We start from the raw sequence: 13,025 nt of genomic DNA, 5'->3' as shown, positions 1-13,025 counted from the left end.
ATATAGGAAATGGCTTAAAGGGAGATATTCAGTTGTTTGCTGATGATGCAAAGTTGGGAAGTGCAATAAAAAATCAAGCTGATGTTGAGAGTTTGCAGGATGATTTAAATAAGCTGGTAAAATGGGCAAAAGGAAATGGATGTCGGTTCAATGTGGAAAAGTGTAAAGTTATGCATTTTGCGATTAAAAGATTACCAGCCATGTACTACATTGATGGAACGGTACCTCCAAGAGATTGATGAAGCCAGGGACTTAGGGGTATTGGTAGATAGGGAGATGAAGTTCGGGGGACACATTGCTAAGGTGTCCAAGATTGCACATAGGATTACTTGGTTATTGAGGAACACACTAACATCCAGAGATAAAGATGTTATTATTCCACTTTATAAAATGTTGATACTTCCACATTTGGATTACTGTGCTCAGGTCTGATCACCTGGATTCCTTGGAGATGAGGAGGTTGTGGAAAGAGTTCAGAGGAGAGTGACTAAGTTGGATTGAGGAAGCTGATCTTTAGTAGAGCAGTTAAGGATAGCAAGTTTTCAGCAGAACTTGAAATATGTGCAGAGATTGTATTTCTTTAAGATTCTGGGTATTTTTTCTGAAGTACCTCAGACATAGGGGATGATGATAGCATTACTAAAATCTTTCTGATAAGAAGGTTGAGGATTTGGAGTGAAGGATTCTTTTTTTTTTTTTTTATATATTGTGGGAACTGTACCTATTAGATAAGAAGGTGTAGTGTATATGATTAAGTTCAACTATAAGAGAGGACTCACCGGAACAAAGGTTATAAGAAAACAAGGGAAATATGCAAAAATAAGATTGGATATCAGACAATAATATGGACTCCCATCACTTCTTAATATTTAAATTGAAGGGATTCAAAACCTCTTCAATTGAAAGACTAAATGACTAGTGGAATAAAGATTATGATAGGCTTTATAGTATGATAAAATTTGCAGATAATATAGCATTAATAGTAGAAAATTAAAAAGAACTATGAGAAAGACTTAGTGAGAATCAATGGAGGTGGATAAATGTTCCTCTTTTCCTAAGCTGAGAACTGAACCTGGCCTTTCTTGACCACAACAGGAAGCTGTTATCAGGTGAAGTATGAAAAAATTGTTAAAAGAAGTGTGAGGCAAGATTATACCACTACTATTTATAATCATTCTGGTATCATTCAGAGGGTCCATTACCAATCCATCTAACCAACATATCATCTCCCTGCTCTCTGAGAATGAGAATGACTTAGTGAGAATCAATGGAGATGGATAAATGTTCCTCTTTTCCTAAGCTGAGACTGAACCTGGCCTTTCTGACCACAACAGGAAACTGATATCAGGTGAAGTATGAAGAAACTGTTAAAAGAAGTTTGTATACCAACTTATCATTTAACTTAACTTATTGTTTTCTCTTTTAAAATGCATTAACTTTCTTCAAAAGAATTCAGGTTTTATATATTTTGGAAGTGCATCAACCATCATCTTTCATAGCACAGGCTTGTAAATAACGATGTCAGTCATCTTAGTGTTCCTATTAATACTTGGAAGTGGGTACATGCCAAATATTTGATTTTGCTTTGTTATTCAGCTGATAAGATGTGTTTTTCAAATATTCAACTTTGGCTGAATCAGTGGAAAGATTCAGCATTTGGCTTACTTAAGCAGAAAAATTCCTGTTACACATATCATAACAAATCAATGCATTTATTATGATATTTGTAACAGGAATTTTTCTGCTTAAGCGAGCCGAATGCTGAATCTTTCTACTGATTCAGCCAAAGTTGAATATTTGAAAAACATACCTTATCAGGCAAGAAAAGCCTCTCTTATCTTGTACAACCGCACACAAAAGGCATTTGTTTGCTATAGATACTTTCTTTGGTTTTATTTTAGTTTATATTATGCAGTCTTCAAAGTCTTTTATGTTATGAAATATTAAAATTTGCTTACAACATTGAAAAAACTTACAGTTAAAGCCATGAATAATAAAAATGCATAATCTGGGTAATACCGAAAAAAGAAAGTACACATATCTGATTAATTATGTAAAAACACAAAAATAGTAATAAATCAGTAAAACAAAACAGTAAATCTAAAATATCAAACCACAAAATTCAAAAAATAAATGAAAAATAAAAATAATAAAATAAAATCTAATAACTTAAAAAAAATACATAATGTATATGACAAATAGGAAATCATTACATTATACTAGGGATGAAATTATTGCAAACTGATAACAGAACATACTCAAATGCTCAAAAAGATGGGTTTTCAAGGCTAACTGAATAAACTTATTCCACAATATAATTTCTTAAAAAAATTCTTTCTGCTCCAGTATTTATGAAGAAACCAGACATATCCTACTCCCAAATATGCTGAAAAATTCCTTACCCTACATCATAATTTATTGTCAATTCATTCTGATTATTAAATCCACAATTATTCTCTATTTCAATTAAAAAAAGTTCCGTACTTTTTTGTCTGTGAAGAAATAAGTTGAATATAATAAATTTAGTTTAATCCTTAAATAAGTTGAATAAATAAGAAATAACGATAAAAAAATAATATTTTTTCTGATATTTATGCTGTATCATTTTCTCATTTATTATTACTGACACCTCCATGGAATCCACTGACTCATTGCTGGAAGGAGCATACCATTAACATTCCAAAAACCAAATACTAACTTTCACTTACACAATATCTGTCACACTTTTATTTGAACTTATTCGCCAACAAAGTACTTGCAACTGACTCTGGCAACCATTCCCACTCGTTCACATGCTCCACGCAAAAAATCTAGCCCTCGCACACTTGCTAAGCAAACTCTTTCTTAATTTCTAGGAATGACCCCTAGTTCTTACCACACTAGTCATGTACTGAAAAATTCTGTGCCATCTGTGTCAATCCTATAACAAACTTTAAGCAACTTATATACCACTGTCAAATCCTCCATTTTCCTCCTATTTACCCATTTCTGTAGCCAACAAATCTTTGATCTATCCTCATGAGGAGCATCCCATAGATGTCTCATAAATGTTTTTTTATGAAATTAAATGAGCGTTTTATTAGACTGAAATGGAGGATATTATGAATCAAATGAAGACAAAAATTCATTCAATACTATAGCAAAATGTCAAAAAGTTCATTCATTATAAGTGAATTCTTGGTAGATACAGGATAAAATATTAAACTTTAAAGCTGAAAAGTTTAAATTCGACTTAAGTAAAATACTGTAATATGAAATATTATAGATAGTGTGACGCAAGGTTCGAAAGTGGGAAAAATGGAAAGAATGAATGAAAGCGAAAGTTGGATGCATGGACAAAAAGTACAGAAACTCAAAAGCATGAATGAGAGTGAAAGTGTGAAACTGGAGTTGAGAGTTCGAAAATTAGAAAGATTGAATGATAGAGAGAATGTGACATGAGATTTGAAAGTTGAATTGGGTTGGATGAGGCAAGAGATGAAATGGATGTGGAGTGAAATTAAGAAAATTCGGGTGAAAACAATTAAAACAAATCAAGTCAACTAGGTGAGAAAGAGTTAACGAAAGATGAGCGAGTGGCGTTGTATGGTGACTCCATTATTAAAGGTGTGCTGGATGAGAGGATGGCACAAGGCATGTTTTCCAGGTAGTAAAATGAGTAGAGTGATTGAGGCATTGGATATGAGGAGGGAGCAAGCAAAGGAGTTGATGGTTTTAATAGGTATGAATGACTTGACAGAAGAAAAAGAGCATATCAGAATGGATATCAGGAGGCTGCTTAGATAGATAAAAGAGAATAGTGTGGCAGGAAGGGTAGTAAGCGTGTTGCCTAGCTATGACTGTGGTGAGATGAGGTGGAGAACAAGGATTATGAATGATATGTTGGCTGAAATGTGTGAGGAGAGGGGAGTACAATTTGTTAATGTGTGGAAAGAGTTTGAAGGACGAAGTGAACTGTATCGGAGCGATGGACTGCATTTGAGTGATTATGGTGTGAGTCGCTTGGAGAGACTGTTGCTGGAAGGCAGGGAAGTGAGTACAGAGAATGAATCGGATCAAGTGGGAAGTGATGTGGAAGAGCAGGAAAGTACAACAGGAGAGATTGAAGAGGTGGTTAAGAATGAGGAAGTAAGTGGCATGAGTATGGAAAATGAGAGAATGAGTGTGCACGATGAACAGGGAAACGAGGAGGCTCAGGGTGGACAGGGGTACACAGCATGAGAAAGGTGGATGCTCCAAGAGGAAGTGAGAGCATGTGTAGACAGGAAAGGAATGGGATGACCTGGGATCAAGAGGAAACGGTTGGAATTGAAGAGGGTTCTAAAATGAATAAGCAGAAAGGGAAATGGCCCCAGTCGAGCATGGAGAGATCACATCAAAAGAGTAGTATCAGTGGAATTAGCTGTAGATCCAGGAATGGGCTGTTGTGTTTATATACAAATGCTAGAAGTAAGAAACAAGGCAGATGAAATGGTTGCACTAATTGAGCCTGTTCATCCAAAAATTTTTGGAATAAGTGAGGCATGGTTAGATGACGACGACATTTTGACAGGAATAGAGCTGCAAGGGAATGATGTGGTTTGTGAGAATAGAAGGGGTAAAAAGGGAGGGGGGGAGTGCTATTGATGACAGAGAAAGAGTTATGTCCATACAAAGTAGAGATGCAAGAGGGAAATAGTGCCAGTAGTTTTGAGGAAGTATGGTGTGAGACAGAGGTGAACGGAATGAAATACTTGGTTTGATGTTGTTATAGACCAGGAAATGTGGATGGTAGTGACTATGAAATGTATAATCAAATTAGCCAAGCAAATAAAAAAAGAGTGATCATTATGGGCGATTTTAATTATGGCAATAAAAACTGGAATGATGAGATAGCAACTGGAAGTAAAGAAACTCATTTTCTTTACTTCCAGTTGCTATCTCATCGTTCCAGTTTTTATTGCCATAATTATAACAGAAGGCATGTGAGGATTGAGGATCTTGGATTTGGTCATCTCACCAGAGGATGTAATTATAAATGAAGTGTCAAATCACTCAGCAATTGGTTGCCAGCAATGTGAGGACCGCTGTAAGAAAAAGGGTATATGTGGAACTACAAGGGGGAGGGTGATTATGAAGACCTCAGGAGACAGCTTGCAGGTGTAGCATGGAATAAGGAGTTAGCTGGAAAAGAGATCAATGCAGCTTGGGGGATTTTCAAACACTATCTAGTAGATGCAATGTCTAAATGTATTCCAAGGGTGAGAAGGTTAAATAAGGTAGATGTGAAATGGATGAATAAAAAGATTAAGCACGCGATAGAGGAAAAAGGACATTATGGAGGCAGCATAAGAGAAGTGGAAATAACCAATTCCATGAGGACTACAAAGACCAGGCAAGGTGTGTGACTTGGTTGGTGAGGGTAGCTAAAGAGAGGTATGAACAGCAGTTAGCTAATGAAGTCAAAAAGAATCCTAAGGAGCTCTTTCGATATGTAGTCAGCAAAAGAAAGAATGATTATAGAAGAATGACACTGATTGGAGAAAATGGTATAAAGACAGCTGTTGCAGAAAGTGTGGTGGAGATACTTAATGAGCAATTTATAAAGGTCTTTCAATCTTGTGAATGTGGCTTCATGGAGAGATTGAAAGCAGTTGATGATGGGGAAGAGAGACTGACTTTAAGTGAGCAAGAGGTGTATGGGGAGTTGAGCAAACTAGATGTGAATAAGGCTGTGGGACTAATATATCACTAAATATTCTGAAGGAATGTGCCAGGTAGTTGACGCTGGCCTTGACATATTTTTTAATACGAATCTTGCACTGGGTCAAGTTCCTAAGGAGTGGAAGGAGAGCAAGATTGTGCCAATCCATAAAGGAGATGATAGAACTCAAGCACCAAACTATAGGCCTATCTGTGTGTCAGGTGTTGTAGTATAGTTGTTGGAGAAGCTTGTGAGAACTAGGATTCAGAATTGGATTGACAACAATGGTATTATCTTTCATGAACAGCATGGATTTACTAAAGGAAGGTCATGTTTTAGTAATCTACTTATTTATTACAATAAGGTGACTGCTTCCATGGAGAGAGGAGAAGGATACACAGTAATATACTTAGATTTCGCAAAGGCTTTTGACAGATTACATATGATAAGTTGATAGTCAAACTAGAGTGGATGGGGTTGGATATTAGATTGGTGCACTGGATTGGAGACTGGCTATCTGATAGGTATCAACAAGTTGTGTATGGGGGAGCAATATCCAGGAAAAGGAAAGTTAGTAGTTGTGTGCTTCAGGGGTCTGTTTTAGGGCCATTGCTGTTTAACTTGTATATTAATGATATTGGAGAAGATTTGGATGGAGATATTCAGTTGTTTGCAGATTATGCAAAGTTGGGACGAACCATGAAGAGTAGAGAACATGTTGTGGCCTTACAAGAAGAATTGAATAAATTGAGTGATTTGGTGAAGAAATGTGGACGTAAGTTCAATGTTGCAAAATGTAAGGTTTTAAAATTTGGAAAACAAAAATGGGATGCAGAATTTATGCTTTGTGAGGATATATTGTCGGAGGTGGAGGAAATAAGAGATCTGGGGGGTGATAGTGGATAAGGATCTTAAATTTAGGGGACACATAGCCAAAATTGTGAAGACAACGCAAAGGTTTCTGGGAATGATGTGGAGGACATTGACTTGTAGAAGTAGGGAGATTCTTGTTCCAATGTAGAGGGCTTTGATTAGGCCACGAATGGACTATTGCACCCAGATATGGTCACCTGGTTTTCAGAAGGATGAAGAGATGTTGAAAAGGGTCCAGAGGTGACTGACTAAGGTAGTTTCTAGCCTCTGTATTGTCGAGTCTGAGAAAAAATTGAGAAGATGCAACTTGCAGGGTCTGGTAGACAGAAGGAAGAGGGGAGATATGACAGAGACATACAAGTTATTATGAGGTTGCTATAGGATCAATACTGGAGAGGTTCTACAGAAAACAGTGAGAGATCAAGGAAGAACCACAGGTCATTCCTGGTGACTCCTGGAACAAAATGATGGTACAACATTACAAAATTTCATGCCGGCTGGTGCGTCAGCCGGTTAAACAAGGCACTTGTTGTTTTTGCCAGGGAACCAGGGCGAACAGCGAAAAGTCAGCAACTGGAACAAATCTGAAAGCACACCCCAACTCAACATCACCAGAGTTAAAGATTGGTACTATCAAAATAAGAAGCCTGAATGACAAAGAAATGGAGCTAGCTGAGGAATTAGATAAGTACCAAATCGACATAATAGGGGTGACTGAAACAAAAAAGACAAAATTGGTGAGATCTTTCTGAGCAATAAATACAAAATGTTATATTCAGGAAATGACAATCAAGGAAAAGAAGGAGTAGCCATAGTAATCAACACAAAATATGAGGCTAATCTTTTTGAATGGCAGGCAGTCTCAAGTAGAGTGATGTGGGTTAATATCAGAATGGGGAATTGGACAATGAGACTTATTTGTGCCTATGGTCCCACAGAAGGTTCTACTAAGGTAGAAGTGGAGGAATTTTTTGATGCTTTAGAAAAAGCAACTAACACAATGAAAAAAGAAAAGTTGGTCCTTGTTGGGGATCTAAATAGCACAGCAGGAAATTATTGTGAGACATACAAAAATATTTTGGGAAAATTTGGAGAAAAGAGCAAAGCTAATAATAATGGCAAATACCTGTTAGATTTCTGCTCAGGACATGGACTGGTTATTACTAACAACATGCTCCAACATAAAAATGTGCACAAATTCACATGGAGAAGAAGAGGTAAGGAATAAGAAAAGTCTCATTGACTACATTATTGTTGATAGTGATGTTTTCTCCCTGGTGCAGGACACCAGAGTGTACAGAGGATTTGAAATTGGAAGCAATCACCATTTAGTCTTGAGCAGGATAAAATTGAATTTCATAGTGAAAAGAATAACATGTAAGAAAGTTTTAAAGTGAATAAAAGTCGAGTAGCTCTCAGATGTGAACTGTAGACTAAAATACACAAAGATTATTGAAGAAAAAATGAGAGAGTTTGAGAACAGGAACCAAACCTTGGAGATTCAGTGGCAAGCCTTGAAGAATGCCCTGATTGATTCAGCCAGAGGAATGTGGTGAGGTAGTCTGCAAGGACAGAAAAATCAGAACCCCATGGTGGACACAAGAAGTTAAAGAGGCAGTGAAGGAAAAAAAGAAAGTATATCAGATGTTCCTGGCAAATAAGTCAGCTTTTGCTCTTAGAGAATACAGAGACAAATGTAAGAGAGCGAAACACTGTGTAAAACTAGCTAAATAAAAGTCATGGGAGGACTTTGGCAAGAACATAGAAAATAAATATCAAGAAGGTGGCAAAATATTTTGGAGGTTGTTGAAGAAGCTTAGAAATGGAGGAAAGAATGCTGTAAAAGGAGTTAGAGATGATAAAGGTGACATGAAAACAGGAGAAAAAGATATCCTTGAAGTATGGAGTAATTACTTCGAGAAATTGCTAAATGCAACCAAATATTTGGTATTTGGTACTTCAGCCAAATCATGGTTGAGCACATCTCTACTTCAAAGCATGGAATTAATAGCTAGCAGATGAGACATATATTCCACTAATTATATCTATCTATCTTCCTACACAGATAAAGAATAGCATTTCAGTTTGTGAAATAAAGGTTACCAATTCATCTGGTTAGGTTTGATTTGAATTTCAACTAAAGTGACTAAGTCACAGCTATGAGGCTAGTGTATTAAGCCTGTTAACTGCACATATCTTCTATGTTCTGTCAGAATATAGAGGATATACAAACCAAAATTTCTAGAAGGAAGACCTTGACACTTCTGAATAACCTTTTCAGATGAAAAGGTTATTTGCATTCTAGATGGATTGAAACCTAGATCTATCCAACATCATTTCAACATCTGCAATACAATGCAGCAGTCCAATAACCCTGGGTTTTCCCATTTGTAAACAGAAATCAAAAGCAGCAGTGTTTGTCTCAAACATTTTCTCTACATATTTAATGTTTTTTTTTACAAAATTAAACACAAATTGTTTATATACATATACATATTTAGCTTACTCTTATAATTAAGTCAATTAAGCAATGATTAAACAGGCAAGCTAGCCAGAAGAACACATGCAATTTACAGACATAGGATTACTACAAGAATAAGGATTAACCACCCTATTTCATCAGATTGGTTTTTGAAAGCCTGAGAAGTCTATGCATAAGAATGAAACTGGAAAACAAAACAAGTGGACATTATCACTTAATACTGCTTCCTTTAAAATAACTATATTTAATTTCTATTAACACAACTATGGTTTTTGAATTTTTCAATTGCACTTTCTTCCAAAAAATATGCATTGCAAATGTGAAATAGTAAATTAATTAATCAAAACACTTACATACTGTCTGTTCTAGATGTGCACTATTTGTACTCTCTATACGATTGCTTACAGATAAAACTTCTAATAAGTATTTCTCTCCAGCTATAAGATTTTTGATTTCACAGAATGTTGAATTTACTATCACTGCAAATGAGAAAAGAAAAAAAAAAAAAAGTAAATATTAAAGGCATTCAATGAAATACCTTTTCATATAGCTCTTAATCTATTCAATAAACAAGAAACAATATTCAATCAAATAACTGAATACTGATACATATATAATAACTGACTTAGAAGGTTAAGTTGATATATATATATATATATATATATATATATATATATAAACTTAACAATATAACATTAGTACAAGGAAAAAAAATCTCTTAACTTGCCACATGGCCCCATCTCCAAGATAGTTTTTACCAAAAACTAAAAACATAATCAGCTCTTCTCTCCTCTTTTTGATATGTTATTATTATCCTAAGACCTCATGGAGTAACAGACTCATCTAGCAGGTCCTTTTTGTCATACACGCAACTCATCAAATTCTTTGTAGATACCACACTCTCAAGCAATGCATTCCAATCATTCACAACACTCCATGCAAAAAAATCTGTTGCTCACTCACTTGCTCACATCCTCCTTATACAGCTTCCAGGGATGACCTCTTGTTTTCTCCCAATCTCCCACCATTTTATGAAAAGCTTCTTCAACATTAATCCTATAAAAATCCCTTACGAACTTGTACGTCTCTATCAACCTCTTATATAAAATAAGACATTCAAGTGAATTACCCAACAACACCCATTCCAAAAATTAAGTAGTCAAATCTCTTGCAAAAAGAGCCAGTATAAAATACTCACATTAAATATACTTTCAGTATGAACAATATTTACATAAGCACCACCAGGAACAACATACAGTTCCCATATTCCATTAATGCATTAGGTCCAATAACCTGTTAAAGTAAAGCAGTTCGATTTTTCATAAACCTAATTTATGCTATGCTAAAGCAGTTAATTCTATTCACACAGTCTTCTATCAATATGTGTGTATTCTCTGTCCACCTTGGACAGAGAACACACATTGAATGGGCAAGAAAAGAGAACATATTTATATTGAATGAGATAGGAAAGAGATGTGATAGGTGAATTGATTCAGTAAAAAGTGCCTCAGAAGACCAAAATACAAAATCTGACAATATGACAGATAACAAATGAATTTGGAGGAAAAGTGTTGATAGGAAGTTAATAACAATGTAACTTTTTCATATACAGTAAACCCTTGCTGAACGCGGGGGTTAAGTCATTAATATATTGCACGCATGGCAAAATCGCGTTCCGCAAAGTTAACTTTCTATGGAAAAAATGTGTTAGGTATAGTTCAAATTAAGAAAGTATGTATGTATGCATAGTTTAAATTAACCTAAATATTGTTGTAATTAAAAGGGAAAAATGAAACAAATGTTAATTGAAAGGATTTTTATTACTGCTTAATAAGTAGGTACATGATACAATTATATTTTTAAAAAGCTAGTGATTTTTGCTTGGGACAATGACTGACACAACTCTTTAAAACTTTTGCAGTGAGGAGCACAGAATTTTTCAATGCCTTTCATAAATTGTCCTCTTCTTTCTTCATTTGGGTCAATCTCCGTTGCAAAATCAGACAGTCCCTGTGCCTTTTTTAACAATTCGTTTAACTTCTTGTAAGTTAAAGGTGCTTTATCTTCTTCTTCTTCACTATCGCTGCTTTCACTGTCGGCTGGTGTTACAAGATCATCCAATTCTTCATTCATCATTTCTCGATTAATTCTTTGACTTTTCCTTCTTCCATATCTGAAAATCTTTCGCCGCCAATTGCTTTTGCAATTTGTACGATTTCTTTGGCTTCATTTTCAATCGATGGAAATCCTTTAAAATTGTTGACAACTTCTGGCCAGAGCTGATGCCAGCAAGCATTCAATGTTGATGAATTCACTTGTTCCCATGCAAGTTTAATCATTTCTATGCAGTGGCTTATGTTGAATCGCTTCCAAAATGCCATTAGCATGTCATGCTTTCCTTCATCTAGTGCTTTATATCCAGAGGTGTAAACATGCCTGACATAATAGGCTTTGAATGTTTTTATGATCCCTTGATCAATTGGTTGGATTAAGGAAGGTGTTAGGTGGGAGGAATAAAACCTCTACATTTGGATGCAATGTTGTGAGGGCTTCAGCATCGTGTCCTGGAGCATTATCGAGAATTAGGAGAATTTTAAAGCACAGGTTTTGCTCTTCTAAGTAATGTTTGACTTCTTTAACGAATGAATTTTCAAACCAGTTATTAAAGAGGGCTTTTGTTACCCAAGCTTTTCTATTCCACTTCCACACAACTGCTCAAACTTTTTTCCCTGCAATGCACAAGGCGTTTTAGATCGATAAATGAGCAGAGGCTTGCACTTGAAGTCGCCTGATGCATTACAACAAAAAAGTAAAGTGAATCTATCCTTAAAAGCTTTAAAACCTGGGGCAACCTTTTGTGTCTTTGTGATGTGGGTTTGTTGTCCCATTCGTTTATAAAATAGGCCCGTCCCATCTGCATTTGAAAACTTGGTGCAGAACGTAACCCCTCTCTTCAATGAATTTCAAAATTAGGGTTTGAATTTCTCTGCTGCTTCTTTATCTACAGAGCCAGCTTCTCCCTGAAGCTTTACATTGTGCAAATTAAAATGACGCTTACTTAAAGTTTTCAAGCCAACTTTCTCAATTTTCTCTGACGATTGGCCATCTTTATTTAAAACGAAAGAAAACAAATCTAAAGCTTTGTTTCAAATAGCAACACCATCCACAACTGAGCCTTTTTTGTTTACTTGATTGTCAATCCAAGCTATTAATATTTTTTCCATCTTTTCCAATTGCAGAATTCTTCTTGAAACTTGAGCAACTTTTGCCAAAGTATCGCCTGAAGCTTTGACACTAGACCGAATCTTTTCTTCATTCTCCCGTATTGTTCTTATGCTTGATTTGTTTATAGCTAGTTCTCTTGCAAGCGATGAAACACGTGTATCACTTTTCAACTTATCTAAAATTTCAATTTTCTGAGATAATGTCAAAACTTTGTGTCTTTTTGCTGCTTTATTATCTTCATTCTTCCTCTTAGATGTCATATTGAATTTTTGAAATTAAAAGAAATACAAATGCAAAAGGAGAAGAGGATAAACACTGATAAATACGTGATTACAGCTCTGCTAAAGTGAATGAAATGATTGCAACTCGGCCTGGGTCATTCAGCTAGCGGGCAGCACCAAGCAGGGTTGCCGGCCGATGCTCTGCAGCGTACTGCATATGAATGAAATTCTAGGGTTGGACAAATTAAATGGAAACAATTAAGATAATGCATATGTGCAAAATCGCATTCTGCAAATCCTCGCTTGGCAAGGGTTTACTGTAGTACCATAATAACATCTGTACACTCCATTGAGGGTACATATCAGGAATTTTATGATGATGATTTATTAAAATTAGCATAACCATAGAGGCTGAGAGAGGGAAAATCTAGACACAGGTAGTTCATGACAGGTTAAAAATAATAATAAATAAAAATAAATTTTTAGTTTCAGTTATTACAAGATTTTACATAGCTTTAAGCTAGGATGAATGGGTTTAACT

The 13,025-nt window shown here is 35.5% G+C and overlaps 1 protein-coding gene across 1 annotated transcript in view; it reads right to left on the bottom strand.

The window, feature by feature from the left end:
• The window catches only part of LOC150097850 (tyrosine-protein phosphatase 10D-like), a 501,687-nt gene that overhangs the window by 285,939 nt on the left and 202,723 nt on the right, over positions 1 to 13,025 (bottom strand). Inside the window, exon 12 of the mRNA XM_090406609.1 lies at positions 9,392 to 9,517. Within this exon, the coding sequence (XP_090262735.1) occupies positions 9,392 to 9,517 (126 nt within the window). The remainder of the gene's footprint in view (positions 1 to 9,391; positions 9,518 to 13,025) is intronic.

The sequence above is a fragment of the Typopeltis vanoorti genome, chromosome 16, assembly GCF_054136105.1.
Source record: "Typopeltis vanoorti isolate ZY-2024b chromosome 16, IOZ_Tvanoo_1.0, whole genome shotgun sequence".
Taxonomy (NCBI): Eukaryota; Metazoa; Arthropoda; class Arachnida; order Uropygi; family Thelyphonidae; genus Typopeltis; species Typopeltis vanoorti.
The sequence above is the reverse complement of the archived record's forward strand: the minus strand, read 5'-3'. Positions and strand labels throughout refer to the sequence as shown.